We start from the raw sequence: 25,108 nt of genomic DNA on the forward strand, positions 1-25,108 counted from the left end.
TATATATATATATATATATATATATATATATATATATATGTGTGTGTGTGTTAAACTATAGTTATCAATTAGATTTGGTTTAATTTCACACTATAATTTCGGCTTAATTTGGTAATTTTAAAGAGGATTTGGTACCCAAAACCAAAATATATATGTTATGAAATTTGAAAGTGAGAAAAAAGGTTTTGTCCCTTTCATCTTTTCTTCTACTTGTTCTGATTACATAACCCAAAAGGAAGAATGTGGGGTCAAGAACTATCTCCCCCAATTAAGACTTGCACGATCAAACTCTTTTAACCAATTTAAGAGGAAACTACTTGATGCTTTTTGTCTGCCAAAAGAGAAAAGAAAAGAGTGATGGGGTCAAGAGGAAATGAGAAAATAGAAAATTTCATTTTCCTTCTCATGGTAAAATTTAAATTAAATATTCTTTTTTTTTCATTTCTTTCTTTGTATCCAATTAAATATCCAATTAAAAATTTAAATTCTGAAACAACAGAAAAAAGAGAGAACAAAAGATAAAATAGTTTATGTAAAATATGTTTTAAAAATATGTCGAATGTCAAGGTATCATCACCTATATAAAACAAATAGCAGATAGATACTGATAAAAGTTGTGAAACGTTTATTTCTATATTAGGAACTCATTTATTATTTAGTATACCTCTAAAACCATGTTTTTAGTTTAATGAAAAAAAAAGGGGAGAAAAGCTTCATTGATTTATAGTAGTTCTATGCATGGAAGACAAACAGTGTTTCTCCTTTATAACTGTTGAAGAATCTTAAAATTTGTCGATACAGAACATGGTTAGCTTAGTACTATCAACTATATAAACCTATTTTAATGTTGTGTTTATAACACCAGTTAGTACACCCATTTCATAAGAACCTCCTCTGCTCTGTTTACTATGTTAATACACTTTATATGTACGGTTTCGTACGATGAATAGTTCTACTTGATTAAAGTGCACGAATAAAGTAGACTGTGTACATAAAAACACAATAAAAGAAAATTCAGATTTGAAGTAAATTTTGAGCACCCATCTAAAAAATTTCATACATTCCATTATCCAAAGTATCATATTTGTTTGGAATGGTTTGATCTATACATTTGTTGTATTTGAAATTCAAGCATGAAATGTTACCTTGTTTATCCAAATTTCCATTTTACATGATTACTATACTCAGTCATGTTGTATAATAAACTCCCAGTAATATCTTTAAAATGAAAAAAATGCATTATAAGATTATGATTCTGATATATTTAATGGTCTTAGTTTTGTAAAGAAATTTTAAATTACAAAATAAAAGATACCTTATATACGAACTTGAAGTCAGAGCAATACTTAAAAGAATGAATTTATGAGTAAATAATAGAATTTATTCCTTCTAGCTTGTTGGCTCATGAAGAAGAAAATTCCTTCTTTCAAAGAGCATTTCTTTGCTAAGCATTCAGTTAGCTTTCACCGGAGCATGATTTTATCTCATTCAACAAATAAGGAAAAGGCTAAAAGTAACCCTAAAAATATAATTTTTTATTTCAAATATTAAGAAAATAGGTTGATGGATCTTTCAGATATATATTGTTTTACGTTCTCATTTTTATCTAACGTGACTCACATTTACATTTTTAACATATAATGAAAACAAAAGAAATTGCAACTTGAATCATAGGCATAAATATGAATAAGCAACATTTCTTTTTGCATGTACTTAGAAACCTATTTAGAATGCTAATTTTGAGATATCAAACATAAAAATCTTGAACTATTCTTTGCTCAATACACAAAATATGTTATAAATGGGATTCTAAGCATTTAGGAAATTAAGATCTCCACCTCTTAAGTTGTAGACTCATTTCTTGAACAGAGAACTTGTTAACAGAGAAAATCATATATCAGATACAAGAAAGTGAAAGCTATCCAATGGTAACACTGTTATTAGACAGTTTAAAATATTGTATCGATATTTATTTATTGGTGAAAAATGTTTAATTTATAGTGTTGATAATGATAATAATTTATAATTTATTTTTTATTTTAACAAGATTTATAGTTTCGTAAAATTTTAATATATTTATTATGTTTACATTTTTATATACATATATTGATTTATAATATCCAATACTTTTTAAATATGTATATATGATATATAGACTTTTTTGTATCCACGTAAAATAGGTTGGAATAATTATATTAACAAATTTTCTGCAAAATCATACTTAGCCCAATAGCACTATTGACATTCGAATATTCTTTTTAATGGAAAATTTAATATTCTTTTACGATTGTGTTGTTTAAATTAGCTTTAACATTTCCGTTAATCGTTCTCTTAAAGATCTTTTTATTCGTCTCTGATAGATACTATCAGTCTTTTTCAATCCAAATAATATGGTCTTTAAGGTAATTCACATAATTTTTTGTAAAGGTTATTTTTCCCTTTGTCTATAATATGGATTATTTTTCGACTAAGCATCTAAAAACTTAATATCTAATAGGTCGGTCATTATTTTTTCAACTAAGCATATATTTTTTAAGGAAAAAAGTTTTTTTAATAACTTTTTTGATAATTTTTTGCAACTGCTTATATGGTAGTTTGTAATTGGTCCGTTTCAAATATACTATTCAATAAAATAATGACATGTAATCTATTGTCAAAAAATTGTTAATCTATCATAGTCCTTTTTGGAAACAGGTCAAAAGTAGGTCAGTTCAAAATAAAATGATCAATTGTCTTGTTTTATTACTCTTGCATGCAAAGAAGCATAGTGTGTAAAGTTCAAGAGCAAGAGATTCCTAGCATGAGCACAACATATGATATACAAATATGTTTTTTTTAATATATTTTTTTTCTCAAATTGTGTTGTGTTAACTGGAACTTTATTATAGAAGTCAGTAAGCTCCTTTAGTATGTAATTAACATGCATTATTAATGTTTAATTAATATAATTTTTTTCGTGAATAAATGTATGGTGTTAACAAATATTGAATGATAGTGATTAATATACTAAATTATTGTAATTAATATATATTAAATTGTCATAATTAATATGTATTAAATTTTTGTGGTTAATATATATTCAATAGTAATTTTTAATATTAAATTATCGTGATTAATATATGTGTATTAAATTTCTAAAATAAATTTATATTAAATTATTGTTGTAAAAGCTTATTAATTTTTACGGTTAAAATAATTTTTTTGCAATTAAAATATATTAAATTTGGGTGATTAATATATATATATATATATATATATATATATATATATATATGTATATTATATGAAATTCTTGAACCTTATGAAAATTTTATTGTTAAAAGAATTTCATAGTTTATAAAATGAGAAGAGTGTGTGGTTGTGTGGTGTTGACGTGAGAAATAGTACGTGAAAGATCTTTTAACAGTATGTGTAGGAGATTCTTAATAAAAAAGTAAAATAAATAAATTTTAATATAAGATTTTAATTAAAATCTTGATTCTTTTAAAATGGATAAATCAGTTAATTTATTGAAGAACTATGTTGACTTAAAATTATATGATTGTTGTGGTTATTTTATAAGCACTATATTTATTATATATCTTCGCCTATGTTTTTTTCTCTTTTCTTCTTGTTCTTCTCATTTTGTTGTAATGTGATGCTTTTTCCGCTGTGTAGCTTGTTGGAATTGTGGTTCTCTTGAAAAAAACGTTTTGCTGATTCTCTGCCTGTGCGTGTTGCATGTGTTAAAATGTGATATTTATATATTTTAATTTTATTTAAAAATATTTAAGTTTGTATTTGATATATATATATATATAATAGAAAAGGAAATAATATGTTACATAATTAAAAGATTCATAAACTACTTTTAGAACATTTAATGAAAAACATAAATTCAAAATTTAGATTTAACAATTCCAAATTAATATTTTACATCTTTGCATTTATTAATCTGAAATTAATTTTTTTTCGGCCTTCAATTGACTAATGGAGAATTTTGTCTCAGTTTGTAAAAAAAACAAAAGCAAACAAATCCTACATCCTTATAAACCTTGTTTTGGCAAAATAAACACTCTCATTCTCTCTTTCGCAACACTTTCCACCGCCGCCGTAGGTATCATCTTTTCCCTCTCTTTCTTTATTTGTGTTTTACATTATCACTTTCTTCACATAATCTCTTTATTCCAAGTCTCGTGTTAAATAGAAATAAAAAAATAAAACATTATATAAAGATGAAAAACTCATTAACCTAATGCCTTAAGGTTTTGGATAAAAAATAATGTCGATTCCTTATATAGTTGGCTCAGATATTATTCTTATATTGAAAGTCTTCCTGACAAAGGGTGGAAATGCTTCCGTTGAAGAAAGAGATGTTTAGTATTTGTATAACTCATAGAAACCCCCTCCTCAATAGACCCAAAACAATTTCTCTCTTACACGTAGACTTTGTTCTTTTGAGTGGATTTGAGGGAATGGATTTGAGGGGATTTGAAAATAATTTTTTTTATCGTTTTTTTAAGCGAATTTGGAGGTAAATGAACGTGAATTTGAAAATATTTTTTTTTAATTTGTCATGTCAATACAATTCTATACTAATTCTCACAAATTTTATTTTCAAATTCACTCTTATTTACCTCCAAATTCGTTCAAAAAAACGACAAAAAAAATTATCTTCAAATCTTCTCAAATCCCCTCAAATTTACTCCTTCAAATCTACTCAAAAGAACAATGTCGTACTTTTTCATCTGTCAAAAGAGTGATTGTGAAATTAATTATAATGTCTTAGTTGTTACTCATCACCATGCAACAATGTCCGATGATATAAGATCCTTATCTTTGTCGGACAAAAAAATCTCATTTCTTAGTATTTGCAGACTAAATTCCAAATGGATCAAACTAATCTGGCATATGGGTGTGAATAAATTTTCCTGATTTTCTATTTTTCTTGCATTAATGTTTTTTGGCATGTGATGCTAAATTTGGCACGACCATAATGATGTTGATCTGTGTTGAATTGTGTACAAGAATGTTGTTAATGATCTTGTATAGTCTTCACATTTTTATTATCTAACCAAATTTTCCTTCTTTTTATATGATCTTATTGTTGTGTTTTGGTAAAAGAAAAATCAGATTTGGTTGAAAAAGGTTTGGATTATCAAAATCCAAAATTTAAAATTATATTTTTATCAAGTGTTTTAGAATTAATTTATAACCTCTCAGTCTAAAACTTTGTCGTTTATTCTTATGTTCTTTTAGATAATCTTGGGTTAGTATTTTGGTAATAGAAAAATTAAACATAAAATTTTTTCATTTTTTTTTTCAAACATTTCTCTTATATATTAGCAGAGTTGAACTCACAACTTATAACTAATTACTTTTTACTATATATTTATTTTATTTCTTTTCTTTATTATCGTCCTTATATATATATATATTCATTATTTTGTGTTGCAATTGCAACTAGATGTCGTTTTGTTTATTGTGTGTTTAGTAATATTTTTTAGTTATTATGGTTGAAAAAGTGTGGTAAACTTGTGGTTCAGGTACGAGAAATATCATGCTTGTCATGGAGGTGACGAGGAAGAGAGAAAAGCCAATTATGCTGATATATATATATATATGTGTGTGTGTGTATGTATGTATTATATTTACTTCACCTAATTAATAATCAATTTTTTTCCATGTTTTTAACATGCACATACGATATTAGCCTGTGACAAAAATAAGTGAGAACACATAGTTTGGCTATGAGTGATGATTCTCTTTTTAACTATAAAAAAGATTTATGTATGTTATGATAAGATAGAAAAGAATCAAATAAGTGTATAATGAATCTATATGTTTTATAAGAGGAAACATTTAAATCATTTAAATCAAATAAGTGTATAATTAATGATTTAACTGAATTATTTTGAATGTTTCCTCTATCTAAAGGAGGAAAATTGAATCAAACTTTATGAAATAAAGTTTAAACACATTATTCCTCTAATAAAAAAATTTAAAAGAAAATTACCTATAAAGTAAGAATTATTTTTCCTTGGAGAATTAAAAATTACATACTGAATCATACAACCTGAATAATAAAATTAAATCTTATTTAGCGATACAATAATTTAGTCTTGTTTGTAATGGTAATTAGTAATCAATTAATACAACATTTTGATTTTAATCTTGACCGTTCAAATATAATTTAATGGTATATATTTGTAATTCTTGTTTCTAACAATAAAAAAAATCATTTGATTATAAATAAAAAATATAGTTTATATATTTAAAACATGTACTTATTATAACTTTAATTTATATCATAAATTTAAATGACATATAAATACACATTTATACATTGATTAATACAAAAATGTCTTCCTTAGTTTAAGGTTTTCTAAACTATGTTAAAAATGCTTTTAAACTAAAAAGAATATCTTTTGTTTATCTCAATTGTTGTTCAGGTTAACAAATACTATGATCTTGCTACCAGCTTTTATGAATTTGGTTGGGGTCAATCTTTCCACTTTGCACCTAGGTATGTGTTTGTTTGAATTATGTATGTAAAAGTTAAGAATTTGGTGTGAAGCAAATCACACTAATTTTTTTCTCATTCAGATGCAAAGGGGAATCTCTTACAGAAAGCTTGAAAAGGCATGAACACTTCCTTGCTTTGCAGCTTGGACTAAAGGCTGGACAAAAGGTTCTATCTTGTTCAATGAAGAAATCTTATGTTCGTAACGATTCATTTGTTTTAACCCTTTGTTTTTAGGTTTTGGATATTGGATGTGGAATTGGAGGGCCACTCAGAGAAATCTCTCGATTCAGGTGAACGAACCTTGTTCCCTTTTCTGATATCTTCTGTCATGGCTTCCTTGGTTTTCTTGTTCAGCCTTCTAAATCTTGTTTTTTTTTTTTTAACATTCTTCCATATATTTTAGAGTATGAATGAGTTCATAAACATGGTTGTGTTTTTTGCAGCAAAACATCAATCACGGGATTGAATAATAATGCTTATCAGATAAAAAGAGCTAGGGTATGCTAATTATTATTATGCAAGACATATTGACAAACAGTTTGTGTTCAAGCTATGTGGTTCACCTCATTTTATAATGATAGTTTAAAAATGACGCATTTTGATTGTCACTTACTATCTTTCACTAATTAACAGGAACTGACTTGTGATACTGGTTTGGAGAAGACTTGCAACTTTGTGGAGGTTGATATTCTCTAAATATATCATTTTCCTTTTTTCTGGGAAAGAGATGCATTTTCTTATGTAGCATGTGCAAATCCAGTTTTTGTACTATTGTTATACTTTGCATTACAATATTTCTTTCATCTGTTCAAAGGGAAAAGCTTAACAGTTGCATGATTATTATATTTTATAATGCAGGGTGACTTCATGAAAATGCCTTTCCCAGACAATTCTTTTGATGCAACCTATGCAATCGAATCCACTTGCCATGCACCAGATGCTGTATGTGGCTGTTTATTTTTACTTTATTGAAATAACTTTCGATTACATATGTACCTATAAAATGTCACAAGTGGGAATGACAATTGGGCAAATCAGGAAAAGAATTTAGAGGAGAATAATTCTGTTAGACAGAATGTACAGGTGGCAAGCAATAATACAACTGTGCATAACAGAAAAAGTACAAGGCTGAGGAGGCCCAATATACGTATGAAAGATTATGTGTGATGTGGGGGGTGGTTATATGAGAGAGAGGAAAAAAAGAAAAGGGGATGGATGGTTCATTTTCTGACTTCTCTGTTAATTCTCTGTTCTTGCATGTTTTTGAAATGATCTCTCTTTCTAGTCAAGGAAGATGAGCACAATAATACAGTAATGTTTATGGAAGAATATTATTCTCTGCTATTACTTACTTTGCTTACTGTCTGTCTGTGATTAAATATTACATAAAATGACAAATATTCTTGAACAAACATTAATGTAGTCATGCCTAACAAAATAGTGTGAATGTGTGAAAGTGTGAATTTACAAAATATTGTCTGTTGGATTGTGTAAAACTTATATTTTCCTTATCTGATGTTTAATTATGGTTAGCATGCTTGCTACAAAGAGATCTTTAGAGTGAAGCCTGGTGGATGGTTTGTTGCATGACTGACGTTTTTGATCCCTTCAACAAAGAACACCAGAAGATAAAGGTACGATGGACCTAGAAATCGTTTAGATTTTGGCTTATGTTGTACTGTTTCGCTGAACTGGTTTATAATTCTATAAAAATAATTTACTGGTGTAGGAAGAAATTAAGGTTGGTGATGGACTTCCTGACATTAGATCGACCACAAAGTGTCTTGGAGCTCTTAAACAAGCAGGCTTTGAGGTGAAATCAATCTCCTATCATTATTTATTATTATCGTTCTACTTAATAGTCAAGAATTGAACCATATACATGTTAAAAATTAGACTTTAAATTTAACTCAATCTTACCAAATCAGTTTGTAAAGTGAGGTTTGCATCTACTTATATATTATAAATTGGTCTTATCTGTCGACGTGGGACTTCCAACATAACGTGATTAGATAAAGAACATTTGTTAAAATTTCAAGTCTGAATCTAAGTTTTATATTGGATAGAAATGAGAAAGTATAGTATTATATAAAGGTAAAGACCCGTTAATTCGTTGTCTTAAGATTTTAAATAGAAAGTAGTGTCAGTCCATTCAGATTTCATTGATACTGTATTCTCCAGTTAATATCTTCCTCGATAGATCCAACAACATTCATATTTTGTGCATGAAGGTAATGGAGGAGAAAGATCTTACAATTGAATCCCCTGTTCTTTGGTACCTTCCTTTTGATCCACCAAGTCATTTCTCACTCAGTAACTTTCGTGCAACATCTACTGGAAGATTTGTGACAAGGATCATGGTATTACTACCAAAACTTATGTGGCTAATAATTATCTCAGTACTATGTTTCTCCAACGATTGATATTTTATGTTTTTGTGAATTGGAACAATCGTAGGTGACGGCTCTAGAATTTCTTGGACTGGCTCCAAAAGGAAGAACAAGGGTTGAGGGATTCCTACGAAAAGCAGCAGAAGGACTAGTTGCTGGTGGAAAGTAAGTTTAGATGTAATTAGTCATACACTTAATAAATCAAAGGCGAACTAAAGTTATGCTATTAAATAAAATAAATAATTTAAAATATATAAAAAATTAAAAAAATTAAAATAGTATATTTCAAGTATGACTTTACCAAAACAAAAAATAAATAAATAAATAAAACATCATACATGAGCCAGACAACTTCAACTTTTTCAATATTTTTATTGTAAGTTTATTTATTTGATTTCATATAAACAAATTTATATTTTAATAGCTTTTTAAATATAAAAATAATACATTTTTAAAAAATATTCCTAAATATATAATAAATAAAAATATGTATAAAATTTAATAACCAAATTATTAAAAAAAATTGAAATAGGAAATCTTTACCTAAAAGGTTTTAGAGAAAAAACCTTAAAAAGGTAAGAAAAAATTATTTATTAATCTTTGTTTGCACATTTTGCATTTTCAGGACAGGGATTTTCACACCAATGTACTTCTTCTTGGTTCGTAAGCCTGCTTCTAGCAATAATAGTTCTGCATAGAGTTGTTGCAATTCAAGAATGGAAATTTTCATGTTGTTTTGAGTTTCTTTTCTGGTTTTACATTACAAAGACTTCACTTTGTTTCTGTTTTGTTTTTGTCGTTTCTTTTTTCTCTTCAAAGACTTAATTAATGTGGCATCATGGTGCCCACAGCCACAAGTAAAAGAAATAAAGCATTATTTTTATTTATTTCTTTTTTCATTTTAAATATTAAAATATAACTTTTAATACGTTAACAAGTTAAACTTAACAGTATACATATTTATATTATGCATGTAGTTACAATGAATCGAATTTATTTATTGAAAATAATTATAAAATGCATTAATACCTGTATTAAACAATTTTACATTAATAAAATAATTAATATAACTATAAAGAAAAACATAAATTTAGTTTTTAAATATTAACACCGATGAATTGCACAGCCACCAGAGTTTATCTAGCCAACTCTACATGACACGACATATTAATTTTTTAAAATAAATTAAAAAATATATAATATTATTTTTAATTCTTTTTAATAAATAAATATTTTTGTTGATATTGGATTAGTAGGACTAAAATGTCAATAAGATCAGTTTAATGTTAGACAATATTAAAGTAGACTAAATCAAGTGATGCAAAAAATTAATTCTTTTTAAATATAAAATTATTTCTAAATATTTTAATAAATAACTAAAACAAACATTAAAATTAAGTATTTATTTGAAAGACTAAAAATATTATTTTTTAAATTAAAAAAAAATTAAAAGGATTAAAACTCAACATTATAAAGAGATAAAAACATATTTTATCCAAAATGAATATGAAACAATATAAATCTATATAAAGACGATATTGATTTGCCTATATATGATGCATCATGACACACAAATAGTAATTCATTGTGCATGTATCTACTGTCAAGTTGACCAAAACAATTCTTATAGCGTATGATAACAACAGTATTTATCAAAATTGACAAGGATACATTAGGAGGAAGGCATGCAGAGAAATTTTGTATTAGCATCAAGAGCTTTTGTCAGTTCATATGTTCATGAGTCATCAGTCCTGTGTAATGCTTGATCTTCTGTCAATGAATTTTTAGCAAATCTGATGATACACTGAGAGAAGCAACTGTTATTAATTGTCATTCTCTCTTTTTAACAAGAATCATACCATGATATACTTTTACGTTTATTTGAGATAAAATATAAGAGTAAAATGACTATAAAAGTATAAATTTTTATATTTTTTAAAAAAAAAAGAGAATAAAAAATAAAAAAGATAGTATCAAATAAATATAAAAAATTTAGATATATCAAAGAATTTTTTTTTTAATAATTAACAAATAGAAAATAATGTTGAGTAATTGCAAAAAAGGAAGAGAAAAGAAGTTATGATTGAATGAGATAAGAAAATTATTTGGCCTAAAAGATGCTTATAGGTGACTGGAGTTTACCTTATATTATAGCAAAATGAGTGAGAAATTCAAATTTGTAACTATATGAGACTTCTTTTGGAATTGATGCATGGAATACTGTAATACTTTAAATAAAAAGTAAGGCTTTTTTTATATATTTGATAAGTTAATAAAATTATATCTAGAAATATCAACTAATAATATAAAAAGAATTTCAAAATTATTAAACTTGTAATAATGTTTTACAGTAAGTAACCTTTTAGAAAATAATCAGACATTTTATGTATTTTCCAGAAAATAGAAACTTCCTCATATTCTATCTTGTTTCTAGAAAAATAATCTGAAAAAAATTCTGTATCAATCCTGGAAGAGAAATATTATGATTTATTTATGGAAATGTCGCCCACATTTGATCTCATAAGATACATCAGCACAAATGAAAGTATGAAACTTTACTAAAATAAGAGAATGTTTATACTTATATCCAAGTGTTCAATGAGACTTCTTAACATCTATGGTAAATAAAAATATAAAAGATAAAATGCACCAATCCAAGATTTACAATATATTTTTACTTCATGAGGTCATTATTTAACATTGAGTTTCGTTGAATCACATTAATTTTAATTTTTAAGGATATATCTATATATATAGATATATTTAGTTAATAATCAAAACATATTAAAAAAATAAAAAGCTAATGTTTTTCATACTTTCTTAATGTAATACATTTTGGTTGAGTCAAAATTATCTATTTTATTGTTATATATATTTTAATGTTGATGTCTTAGTATTTGTTATTGTTTGTCTGAAATGTGTTTACTAAATTAAAAGTTATGTGCATAAGGTATTTAAATACTAAAGTCGATCACTATTCGATAATTTATCTTTTTATCTTAAATATATTTATAATTTTGGATTAACGACACTTTAATTACGATTCAAATAGTTGGTAATTATATTTTATTTTAAACTAATTAATGTTAACTATAATTTTATGATCATTCCATTAGTTAAATGATTACGGTACGATCATAATATAAATATAACCATATGGTTATATAATACATAATCATTGTAAATAAATTGAACAAATATAAATGAAAAAAAATTATTCGATTAATTTATCTTAGTAAATATTTGAGATATAAAAAATAAAAATATATATTCACTTATAGTTAAAATTAACATGTATATAATTTTTCTTTAATTAAATAATAAATGCTTCTTATTTTATATGATTAATAATATATTTACTTTATATTTATAAAATTATGTATAAACTTAATTGATCAAATTGATCAGGCGCCTGTGGCCTAATGGATAAGGCGTCTGACTTCTAATCAGACGATTGTGGGTTCGAGTCCCATCAGGCGTGTATAATGTATTTTGTATATATATTTTTAAATAATTAAGAAAAACTTTTTCGAAATTAAACTACACCATATAGTTATGCAAAATCATTGTTAACTTTTAGGTACTGTTATCAAATCTCACTCCCGCTATTTTTGTCTCTCGACTCACTCACCCATTTCGTGTTCTTCATCTTCTCTCTTTCTCTCTCCACCATCCTCCCTTCCTTCATTTCATGGATTCTCCCTCTCGATCCTCCGTCATCGTCGTCGGAGCTGGTATCTCCGGTCAGTACCTCCGCTGCTACAATTTCTCCTCTCCGCAACCTCCGCCATTCCGTACTATAATAATCACGTTTTTTTTGTGTGAAAGGTATATCTGCGGCGAAGGTTCTGGCTGAAAACGGCATAAAGGACCTCGTCATCCTCGAGGCTTCGGACCGCATAGGCGGCAGGATCCGGAAAGAAAAATTCGGCGGCGAATCAGTGGAACTTGGAGCCGGTTGGATTGTCGGAGTCGGAGGCAAAGAGTCCAATCCTGTTTGGGAACTCGCAAACGACTTTGGCCTCCGAACCTACTTCGCCGACTACTCTAATGTGCGATACAACATCTACGATCGCAGGTCCAGGAACACTGTTATTTTCCGTATTGCAGCGCGTACTTCTTCTTACTGTTAGCGTCGTCATTCTTTATTGTTTGCTTCCTTTTGTTATGTTCTGTGTTATCGGTTTCCTGTGGTCTACAAATGTCACTGAATTTTCCGCCAAGGAGTTGGTTGCAGTGGGAAGATATTCCCTAGAGGAATCGCTGCGGACTCGTACAAAAAGGCCGTGGAATCAGCAATTCGGAAATTCATGAACGAAGAAGATGTGGGAGGAGGCGATAATGGCTCCAACTCCAAAACCGATCCACCTTCGTAAGTTTTCAGTAACAAAACGATTCGATGAAGGAACGAATGAATGTTGTGTGATTGCGAGTTTGTGACTATAAGTAACGGTTGATTGTGTTTATTGTTGCTTGCTTCCTGTTAGGACGCCGTTAGAGCTGGCAATTGATTTCATCCTCCATGATTTTGAAATGGCAGGTTGTGTTCCTGAATTTGTGAATTGAATAACATGTATGTTTTGCTCAGTTTGTTTATGGATGTGTTAGTTGTGGATGCAGAGGCGGTACCGGTATGTACCTTCAGAGACTTAGGAGAAAGTGAATTTTCGGTTGCGGATGAAAGAGGTTTTGATTATTTGCTGTACAAAATGGCTGAAAATTTTCTGTTCACATCCGAGGGTAAAATATTGGACAGTCGTCTCAAACTTAACCAGGTAGTTTTCCTTCTCTAATTCTCTGTTCCTATTCATTTCCTTCGTTGACTCATGAATGCCTACGCGCCAAGTCCATGGGCCCTCTCGTAATGGTGGTGGTGTGCGTACTTTACTGGTGGGTTTGTCTGTTAGCTACCATTGCTCTGTGCTGAAAGAAACACAGTAGGTAATACGATGGCAGAGTTTATCTACAGTGTTTCTGCCAGCGTTCTCCGTGCTTATGGTATATTGCATATTTGTTGACTGTGAGGGATAAATTTATCTTTAAGTATTTGCAAATAAAATAGAAAAAGGTAACAAAATTATTTCTTTATATAAATAAAAATAATTTATGTAACTTTTTCTTTTAACCTTTTTTTGTTAGCTTTCTTGTAACTTTTAACTTTAGAAAAAAAAAACTCATATAATAGGTTTGTTTATACAAATTAAGTGTGTCTATTATTTGTATATCTACATAGTCCAAACTTTCTTTCCCTTTCTTGCTTTTAGAAACAGTTATTAATAAAAGAATGGGTTTTGCTAGCTATTAATCTCCAAATTGAAAATTTTGGTGAAAATATTTTATAATATATTGAAAATATATGTTATACTTTTCCCTCCAAAAAAAATTGTTATAAGTGAGAATTTTAACGAGTGCCCAAGTTATTGTTGATACGTGGGAAAGAAGTTATATAATAAAAATTAGGCAAATGTTCAAGATACTGTTAAAGAATTGAGAGAGAGAGAGAGAGAAAAGTTTATATTTGATTATTATAATTATTAATTTATTAAGAAAATCGTATACTCCTACTCAGCATCCTTGATTCGCCAAAAGTTTCCAACGAAACAATCAAATAATATTTTTATTTTAAAATATACAATAATTTAGAGAAAGATACTTATAAAAATATAAATATTGACTTTTAATAGGTGTTTTTATAGGCGTAGAAAAATTGAGGAGCGTCTAAATAATAACCTAAACTGAAAGATAAACAACGAATTCTTAGGTGAGTTTTAGGCTTGCTTGCCATAATCTCTTGATATTTTACTGCTTTGCCCTCATTTTAGTTGATAAGAAAGAAAAGTGCCATGTAAAAGTAATTAAAAAGTAAATATTTTTATATAAAAAGTTCCTATTAATGTAATTTTATTGTAATTTCTGATAAAAAATGGTCTATCATTCTTAATCAATACACTTAAACACACGTCAATAACAAGTTATATTAACAATAACCATCGGTAATGAAAAGTCTATATAAAAGTTAAATAATTTGTTTTGTCTCGGCTCTTAGCACGGATGTTGTCCAGTGCAGGTGGTTCGTGAAATACTTCATTGGGGAAGTGGCGTTAGGGTGATAACAGAGGATGGTTGCGTTTACGAAGCTAACTACGTAATTGTGTCTGTCAGCATTGGTGTTCTCCAAAGCGACCTCGTTGCCTTTAAGCCACTCTTGCCCGTATGTCTTCTTCTCTTGTCTACGTATATCCTCAATACTTTCTGTATCTTCTTTTCTTTCTGCCTTCTACAGTTTAAGATTTCATTAAGTATTCAAACATCTCCCTTGATGTTCATAAATTTAAGATTTAACTTTCATATAAAACATTTTAATTGAAATGTTGCAGTATGATAGACAAAATACTTTAAAATTTAAATAAGACTATGCATCATAAAAATAAAATAAAATATTTTCAACTTTAAAATATTAATTAATAAATAAAATATTATTTTGATTAAAACGCAAGTCTTATAAAAAAAATTATTTAAGTAAAATTTGTAAGAAAATTTTTAAAATGATACAATAAAATAAGATCTTAAAAAAATGATGTGGAATTCATATGTAGTTGGATATTTCGTGGAGATCCCGAATTTATCCAGTGGTTTTCTTGAATGAATTAAACGATATGATAGGTTAGGGTTATTAATTAAGTTGGATGGGTTAGGTATGGTAAACTATTTCAAAAATTATATATTCAATTGATTTGATTATTTTTTAAATGGATTGTACTTGTTTTTTCAACTAAAATTAATTCATGTCAAGTTAACGTCCTCCCAGGACGTTCTCCCATTGCCGTTCACCTAGGCTGGTAATGACTCGTTAAGTCCCTAATAAAGATTAAGGTATGATTGGGTCGTCATTAGGATTACAACCAGTATAAATAAGAGTTTCAGGTATGAGAACGAAGCTGCTTATTATACACACCACACGCATTATTTGCGGTGCCAACCGTTCGATCATTTTACTGACTTGAGCGTTGGAGTGCCTTTGATAGGTGCTCGTTCGCCCGGCTTGGAGAAGGGGGAGGGAGAGCGAGCAACGTCTGTCCGGTCTTCAACGCCCATCCAGTCTTCAGTACAACCAAAAGTGTTTTAGCAGGGGACCTCCAAACCCTATCGGAACAATTTGTATAATTTAAGTCATTATTGAATTTAAATTTGAATTTTAAGTATAGCGTTTTGATATATAAATAAATGTAAATTATAATACACTTGTTTTAAAAACAAAACTCTTTTAAGTTTTCAAAGATGCTTATCAATTCATAAAACATACACCTACTAGATATTTTGGTCTAAACTCGTTTAGAACACAAACTGAACAGACTAGATAAAAATATCCAATTCAATTTAAATTATAATTTTTTTAGTATGTTTTATAGGTTTTTAAGATTGATACACTTTTTGAGTTTATTTTAGTAAGTCTTATTAAGTTTATTCTATGAATAGTAATAATAATATCTCATTTTATACAATAAAATTAAATCGGATTTATTGGGTTCTTGTTGAGGTTGTTGGAATAGATTAAAAAAATTTCATGCTAGATGTTCTCATCAAAGACTGAAAATTTGGGAAAGGAAAAATTATGAGAGAAGTGAAAAAGAGAAAGGAAAGACGATTGGAACTTCAAAAGAGTTCTTAACACTCACAATAAAAATGATAAAGTTCCAAGTGGCAATATAGGATTCATACAAATATTTTTAAGAACAATTTTTAGTCCCGTAGTTGGAGATGCTACTTAAATTCCAATCTGTTTTGTTGTGTTTAAAGCTGTTTAGATTGTAGTCTCATGTTCTAATGCCATTACATAAGTTGGAGTTTAGCATTAAAAGCATAGTTGATTAGGTCTTATATTATACCGAGCTCTACAGTTGAATTATGCGATAAGACAAATTATCTATCCAATATTTTTAAATACATTCATTAAATCTATCTATTACAAAAATATAAAAAACATTAATGAGATAAAATTCATTTATTTATTTGTTATAGATAAAAATGATTCATCTATTATTTCCTGAAATTCAGTTGATATTTGTGTTTAAAGCTGTTTAGATTGTAGCCTCATGTTCTAATGCCATTACATAAGTTGGAGTTTAGCATTAAAAGCATAGTTGACTAGGTCTTATATTATACCGAGCTCTACAGATTATGCGATATGACAAATTATTTATCCAATATTTTTAAATACATTCATTAAATCTATCTATTACAAAAATATAAAAAACATTAATGATATAAAATTCATTTATTTATTTGTTATAGATATAAATTATTCATCTATTATTTCCTGAAATTCAGTTGATATTTTATTAATGTTTAATGGATTAAAATTAATTTCAACCAATTTTTCATAACTAATTTATTTAAAAAACTTTAGTTTTATATATTTTTAAATTATTTTAAGAAAATATTGTTGAAAACTATTTATTTTTTTAAAAATAAAATATTGTATGAGTGGATCAGAAATACATCTTCAAAAGAGTTGCTGGTAGATTAATTGAACTAAATTTTTATTAAATAAATAGGAGTTGATCAAATTGTAGTTAATTTTTTTATGGACCACAATATGAATTGATGTTTTTGTATTCAATTCTCTGTAATCCAAAATAACAGTCTATCTAGTTGTCATCCTAGCCTTAGGAGATAATTTTGTTTCAAGATTAAAACGGTGATTTATTAATAGTCAACCTCTTGAATGAGTCACTGTGTAGCCAGCTTGCTGCTTGCATACGTTGTCGTGGATTTTGATATTGAGAACAGATAGTTATTTTGTTGCATGGGCTAAACCTTTTACACATCTTGTTCTTTATAGTCTTTAATAATGTTTTATCTTTTATTCGAGGAAGAGTGTTGCTTCCTCCATCGTCACGACGCTATGTTTCTATGTACTTCTTCAAATTCTTTTATTTTTAAAATTATCCTTAGGTTAAAGGTTAAATTTTTTTTACTTTTATCACAAATTTTTAATTTATTTTTCAAACTCTAATTTTACCTTATTCATATTCCCTGAACGCAGTAGTTGTACCCCCACTCCCACGCCCATATCAACTCAATCTTCTTCTACCTACTTGTGTCCATGTCAGATATGAATTTTTAATTATCTTTTGTTGATGAAGTACATAAAACTATCACGTATTCGGTTATACCTAATAATTATTATTGAATTTTAATTAATTAATCTTTTAAATTTGAATGATGAAATTCCATATTTGACGTGTATACAAGTAGGTAGAAGAAGATTGAGTTGATACGGGGATGGGAGTGAAGCTACTGAATATGAATGAGGTAAAATTAGGGTTTGAAAAATAAATTAAAAATTCATGGTAAAAGTAAAAAAATTTAACCTTTAACCTAAGGATAGTTTTAAAAATAAAAGAATTTGAGGAGGTGCAGGGAGCATGCCATGGTGGTGGAGGGAGCAACACACTTCGAGGAAAGGTGTCACACTTGATCTAATAATTACCACTAACTTAAATTAAAAATATAATATTCTTTTCATTCTTTCATTAATATCATTTATGCACATTAGCGTTATATAAACTTATGGCTCCCTGTAACTTATATAAAAAAATTATTGGAATACGTGAAAACTATGGTATTAATTAAGATTTTAGGGTGAGATAGAGAAAAGTGTAAGTATAGTAAGTAACACGACAAATATAGGAAAAAAGATATTAAGAAATTATGGATGTTAATGAAATGTTTTTGATAGTTATAATCTTATTTATGAAAACAATTATATATAAACATTTTTGTATATCTTATTTATAAAATTTTATTATAATATATTATTATTATTGTTGATGTTGTTCTCTTAGTTTCGTGTTCTGTCTTTTTTGTCCATTGATACAACCTTACAACCTTATAATTAATTAGTTGTAGTTAAAGATTAGTAATACTTAGTGTTCTCACTATAATTTGGTAAGGATATTAGAGATAGAGTATATGGTTTTTTTTGGTGCGAAATCTCTAGGAGAAATAGGAGAAAATTTATTTGAAAAAAAAACTCTCAAATACTTAATAATAAAAAGAGATATCTATAATATAAGTAGGTAATAAGTAGGACTGGCTCAAAATCCAAGTAGGTAAAGTTCTTATTTAAAAAAATATTCCAAAAGAAATTCAATACTAATTGTAAGTCTAAAAAAAATCTAAAAAAAATATATTTTAGGTCTAATTATTTTAGATTTCGAAAAAATAACAATTAGCTTTTTAAGCTTTACATGATGCCATTACATAACTAAAACAGATGAATTGAGACACTATGTCTGGTTCCTAGTCCCAGACGAGATTAGTCGTCAAACTTTCCCTTCAATGATTTTAATATTTGTTGGTTTAACTAAGTAATATTTGTCTGATTCGACACGTCCATGATAAATTCATTAATTACTCAGGGATGGAAATTGGAAGCCATACAGAAATGTGAGATAATGGTGTACACGAAAATTTTCTTGAAGTTTCCATATCAGTTCTGGCCAACTGGACCCGGAAAGGAATTCTTCATCTATGCTCACGATCGGAGAGGCTACTACACATTTTGGCAGGTTTGTTCGAAGTTTTTGTGTGTTCTTGCTGTATTTATACTATACTGCTATATGTTAGGAATAAAATTCTCGCATGTTGCATTGCATGCGTCATATATACTTCAAGTTGGGAAATAATGTGAATAACGAAAACATGGCAATTAAAATATCTAATTCATTTCGGCACACAATTTTGATTACGTGAAATTTAAGTAATATCCTCTTAACTAACACTAGGATCCAATGTAAGCGTACGTATCTTTTTGTCTGATATGGAGAGATAGTGTTGCTGATCCCTTCCCTGATTTACCCAAGGTGTCCTTTTAATTTTGTTTATCCAAGTAATTTTGACCTTTAAAAGTGCTCGTCTTAATAAAACACTTTTGATGCAACAACTCCCATTGTTGTTGAAAATATTAATCACATACTTGTAGAGACAGCACGGATATAATAGTTTTTTTTATCCTTGTTACTGTCAAGAGATTCATTATACTTCTAGATATGTGTGTGCAATATTATTTGGTGCTATCCGAACAAGTTTCGTAATGGGAATAACTTACCATCAATGATTGATTTTCTTTCCGAAAAAATGGGATAAATTGAGGATGGAAATTCTTGTTAACTAGATCTCACATGAGAAAAAAAAATCAAACTATAATTGATTTATACATGAATTAATTTGTAAAAAAAAATCATATAATTTTTCTAATTTTTTCATTTCTAATTTATAAACTAATTTTAATTTTAAAGTCAAATTCCTTTCTTATTATAAAAATTTATGAAAAAACTGGTCTAAACAAATTCTATATTTCAAATTATAAAGTAGAACTTTCATAAAAAAAATGATAAGCTTTTTTGTAAATTTGATCCTTTTTTGTAATAGCTTTGTTATATAATTTATCGGATTTTTATTTTAAATTGTATATAAATTAATTTTAATAGAAGAAAAAGTTAAATTATTTATTTATTTATTTATTCATCAACAATTTATGAAAAAACTAGTTCAAATAGACATTGTGTTTCAAATTATAAAAATAAATTTCCATAAAAAAAATCAATCTTCCAATGGAAAGAAAATTAACCTTCGAAAGTATCATATAATTTCAGCAGACATTTCTTTTCAATACCGGTATTGAGTGTTTGGTTTTGTTATATAAGTCAAACATGGATCAATATTTGAGAAATTAATTTCAATAATTTTGATTTTTCACGACTGAAACGTGAGTTTTAAAGTCTAGACGACAAACAACACTGACATGATTTTCTTGTAGGAAGTAGAGAGGATAAGGAGAGAAAGGGTTGAAATATGGTACAACTAAATTCGGACTTTTACAGTTAAGTATCAAAACTTCACCAACTGACATAATTGTAGAGGAGTTAGCCATCGACTTTTAATATAATAACTTCGAGGACCTTGATAATAATTGAATCAGATTGCTTTGCAACAAATGTTGGACGTTAGTCTTTTTCTCTTATATTGTCAAAACCTTGTAGAGCAATCTGATCCACTTTTTTATCAACAGCAAATGGAGAACACATACCCTGGATCTAATATCTTGTCCGTCACATTGACAAATGGGGAATCTAATCGTGTGGAAGCTCAAGCCGATGAAGACACCTTGAGAGAAGCTATGGAGGTGCTCAGGGAAATGTTTGGACCCAATATTCCTGATGCCATTGATATACTGGTTCCTCGATGGTGGAATAACAGGTTCCAACGTGGCAGCTACAGCAACCATCCCATCATCTCTAATACCCAACTAGTTCATGATATTAAGGTTTGTTAATAATTTTAAATATTCATAAACATACCAAAAACATTGGAAACTTTACAAAATTGACTGTTACGAAAATTACTGAAATTGCTAGATTTTAAAATACTCATCTACATAGCTAAAGTCGGACTTGAAAACACGTGAAAGAAGTCGTATTTCTTGACTTTGCTTTTAACTACTGCGAAAATCGTATTTAATACAAATGCGAAAGTTTACTGTATTAGCTTAACGAAGTGTTAAAGCGGACACAAAAAATAAAATTCTAGAGCATTTATTTTTCTGTGAATTATTCTAGGATTTCACTTGCGAAATACCTCCCAAACAAAGGGTAAAAAGGAGCGAGCAGGGCAGGGAGTAGAGCAACATACGTAGTTTTCCTTCCTGAAGCATGTTCTAGAATTACTAAACATCCAATTGTAAAGTGACCATTTTTTCTGTATCTTTTTCTTCTGATAACCTACTGGTCGTATGAATATGTTACCAAATTGCAATAATCAATCACGCAAAACTACACTAGTAACCACATTTTAAGTTTTGAATTTGGTGTTCCAATATTACCTATTGTGTTTTTCTCCTATTGGGACGGACTGCTGGCCTGTATTTTGGTTTTCTTTTGTGCCCCTTGATATGTTCTGTAACATTTAGTCGTGTTCATTCCTACAGGAAATATTTATATTTTCAAAATCATTTTCCGTTGTGTTTAATTTTTGGGGTTATGATTCAGGCTCCAGTAGGTCGCATTTTCTTTACTGGAGAACACACGAGTGACAGATTTAGTGGCTACGTGCATGGTGCATACCTCGCAGGTGAGCATTAACTTGTGTAAGTTTGCTTCCCTAAACAGATTATTGGTAACTTTAGTGGCAATGACGTAAAGGTCCTACTTGTGGACGTGAATGCATGACAGGTATTGATTCTAGCAAAGAGCTACTAGAAGAAATGAGAAAGAGACAAACTCCGTTATTTTAAGCCCCTGCTAGTATTGACCGAATGCAATATTCCCAGACAATTATATCCCAGGGGCAAGCTTCGGATAGCAGAAGCCAAATTATGATTACATCGACCTGCAGAAAATCCCTTTCATTAGACGAAGATGAATGAAGCGTGAATAATGAGAATCATCATGACCTGGAGGTGGGTCTGGATCAAACAAAAACAGATCAGTCTTCCCTTTAAAGCCTAGGTTATTTCGAACTAGCTAAATTACGTTTAATAGGAAGTTACTCACCTATCCTAGTACTTACAAATTGGCCGACAAATTTGCTTGTGACCCTCAAGAAATTAGCCCCCCAAAAAACAACTGATATTTATTATTAGTATTGCTTAAAACTACTGTATTTGAAATAATTATGTCCAAGTGAAAATGCTAAAATATAAACTAGAACTATTAAAGAAAATGAAGTACATATAAAATAAACAACAATTTATAAACCAAAAAATTCATTGTTAAGCAGAACAATTGCGTACTGATAGGTGTTGGCTGATCAGGAGATATTTGCATTCTGCAAGGACTGGCATGCTACTGAACCTACAGATGTACGCATGACATGCTCCCCTAGCATCGCAATGCAAGAAACATCTGTCTTGAGATGAGGTTGCACCAATTCCCATATCTTTTTCTTTTGTATCTGTGCGTTGTCACAGAAGAAGAAGAAGAAGAATAAGACCCAGATAGGAAAAAAAAGAGACAGGATGGACACAAACCATCAACCAGCATTTCTCTTGAAATTACTTATGAGAAAAATAACTAACATTATGCTTCTAAGTTCTCTAATTCTTCCGCAGATAAATAAGTCTTCAATTTTCTAAGTTCAGGTGCTGAACTTCTTCCCTACACTGTATTTAACCAATAAACTTTTTCCCTACTCATTAAAGTGTGTTTATCTTAACATATATAATTAAAGTGGTTTAGTTCAAGAGTCTACTATACTTCATTGAAAAATACCACCTGAACTATGGTTTTTTCAGTCCATAGCTGTAATGAAAACCTTGTGCCTGAGACAATTATAATTACACACATTAACTATATTTTATCCCATATAACTACAAAACTGACTGGTTTAAAATGTCACTTGGCCTTATTTATAAAACATATAGATCATCTAAATTCCAGAACTTCCTTATTCAACTAGGCAGTCATATTAATTGTTATTAAGAAAGAGCTATTACCTGATTCGGAGTGGCAGCAGCAGGTTGATTATCTTTTTCATCTTCAGTTCCAAACCATATTCTTTCACCAGGAGCTGCTTCCTCGGGAGGGAACAGAAGTTCAACATTCTCATGCTTTGCATCAGAAGCCGCCATCAGCATTCCGCAGGACTTGACACCACGCATATTTCTTGGCTTCAGGTTGGAAAGGACAATAACCTTTTTGCCCTGCGTGTACCATACGATTAGTTAACTATTATATACTTGTATTTGTACAGAAAAAACAATATGATGCCAATTCCAGCCTCAAATCCACTTCTGCACTGTTGCCATGCACACACAGAAGCAACTATTCAACCAATCATAAGTTTTTCTACATTATTTACCCAACATAGAGTGTGTTGCTCGTAGAATACACACTGTACAAATGATGCACAGAGAGCAGTCAATAGAAATCACCGTTTCTTCCACTACAAGGATTATCCAAATGAATAGAAGTTTTGATTTGAAAGTTGAAACCACATTAACTAACTATCAAGAGAGGATAATCTGAACTAATTCTGTAGTGACATATGGCAGTCTAAAATTTTATACAATCATTCAAATAATTTGCTTCCACACAAATATACTTCCCTTTAACAAATCTCATTATGTCAAAATCATCTAAAAAAATATTATCCTAGTATAATTTCCCTCTCTACTCTTGTGGAAGCCCCAGACCTACGAACCATGGATATGGATACAGCATAATACATGAATATGATAAAACAAGGATGCGATAAATACGGTAATTCCAATTATAGGATACGACATACATATATAAAGTTAACAGAAAAAATACACATTAAATTAACATAAAAATATTGATGCTTCTTTTTTTCAAGTAAAAGAATGATAGGATGCAGATTAGGGTATTAAATGGTTGTTTGAGGGGTATCTAGAAAGGATACATGCCCAAATGCAACAACCTTTTTAGGGTGTTTACACTTCGTTGCTCCCTCACACATGTAGGAAAGCTAGCTGCAAGATAGTATAAACCTTAAGCTAATACTAAGAATATCAACATACAGAATATGTCTGAATATGCTTAAATTCCACAAAAAATTGAGATCGGTGATACTTTGTACAGTGTTTTTCAGCAGAGAAAGACTAAAACTCAAGGATTAAATATTCCAAATCAAAACCCACATCAAAATTGACTACAAATCATCAATACCTGAAGGTGTTCAATAGGGATGTACTTGACAAGGCCACTGCATATGATTCTGGGTTCAGGCTCACCGATATCAACCTCTTCAACATACAGGGAATCAGCTTCATCGTGTTTCCATGCCCTCAGAATGCGTCCAACCCTTATGTCAAGCAGCCCCGCGGAGTCCCTAATACTGCTCTCAGCTTCACCACTTGCATTCCCCGTGATGGCTTCGGTGGTTACTGCTTCATCAATGGAAGAAGAAGAGAGTGTTCGAAATGAAGGAGACCCAAATGAGTTTTGCGACGATGAGAGGGTGAAAAACGGGAACTTGGAACGGAAGCGCGTGGCGTTGGAGAGAAGGGGAAGATGGGGTGTGGTATTCCGTAAGGAGCAGAGAGAGATAACACAACCAACTCTCAAAGCATTTGCCATTTTAGAGCTGTGAGATGGATACAAGAGGATTAGATTGGATTTCAAACCTCCAAAAAGACACAGAATAACCATGCCAGTCAGTAAAATTAAAGTATATTAAGGTTTTAAGA

General features: G+C 29.2%; 2 protein-coding genes, 1 non-coding gene and 1 pseudogene across 7 annotated transcripts; 3 read left to right on the forward strand and 1 right to left on the reverse strand.

Moving 5' to 3' along the window:
* Positions 1-5,548: 5,548 nt before the first annotated feature.
* On the forward strand, positions 5,549-9,753 carry LOC108339500 (cycloartenol-C-24-methyltransferase-like; annotated as a pseudogene).
* A 2,550-nt stretch (positions 9,754-12,303) lies between these two features.
* On the forward strand, positions 12,304-12,376 carry TRNAR-UCU (transfer RNA arginine (anticodon UCU)). Its single transcript has one exon. It is a non-coding gene; the product is annotated as a tRNA-Arg (tRNA).
* A 120-nt stretch (positions 12,377-12,496) lies between these two features.
* LOC108338795 (polyamine oxidase 1) lies at positions 12,497-22,243 on the forward strand. The gene is made up of 10 exons (XM_017575825.2): positions 12,497-12,638; positions 12,724-12,973; positions 13,133-13,267; positions 13,383-13,435; positions 13,516-13,670; positions 14,963-15,106; positions 19,320-19,469; positions 20,972-21,226; positions 21,948-22,029; positions 22,131-22,243. The coding sequence occupies exons 1-10, from the start codon at positions 12,587-12,589 to the stop codon at positions 22,190-22,192; spliced, it is 1,338 nt and encodes a 445-aa protein (XP_017431314.2). The 5' UTR covers positions 12,497-12,586; the 3' UTR covers positions 22,193-22,243.
* Positions 21,078-25,082, reverse strand: LOC108338794 (uncharacterized). 5 transcript variants are annotated; one of them, XR_008248870.1, is made up of 5 exons: positions 24,588-25,082; positions 23,393-23,599; positions 22,691-22,851; positions 22,452-22,523; positions 22,164-22,363 (listed from the first exon to the last, which is right to left on the reverse strand). XR_008248870.1 is itself a non-coding variant. In XM_017575824.2 (4 exons), exons 1-3 carry the CDS (start codon positions 25,068-25,070, stop codon positions 22,708-22,710), a joined length of 834 nt encoding a protein of 277 aa, XP_017431313.1. In that variant the 5' UTR covers positions 25,071-25,082; the 3' UTR covers positions 21,078-21,208; positions 22,691-22,707. The 5 variants fall into 5 exon arrangements, 4 of the variants coding, with proteins under 4 accessions (XP_017431313.1, XP_017431312.1, XP_052733672.1 ...); XM_017575824.2 differs by lacking the exons at positions 22,164-22,363; positions 22,452-22,523 and adding an exon at positions 21,078-21,208; XM_017575823.2 differs by lacking the exon at positions 22,452-22,523 and having other exon boundaries at positions 22,164-22,287.
* Between the last annotated feature and the right edge of the window lie 26 nt (positions 25,083-25,108).

The sequence above is a fragment of the Vigna angularis genome, chromosome 5, assembly GCF_016808095.1.
Source record: "Vigna angularis cultivar LongXiaoDou No.4 chromosome 5, ASM1680809v1, whole genome shotgun sequence".
NCBI classification, from domain to species: Eukaryota; Viridiplantae; Streptophyta; class Magnoliopsida; order Fabales; family Fabaceae; genus Vigna; species Vigna angularis.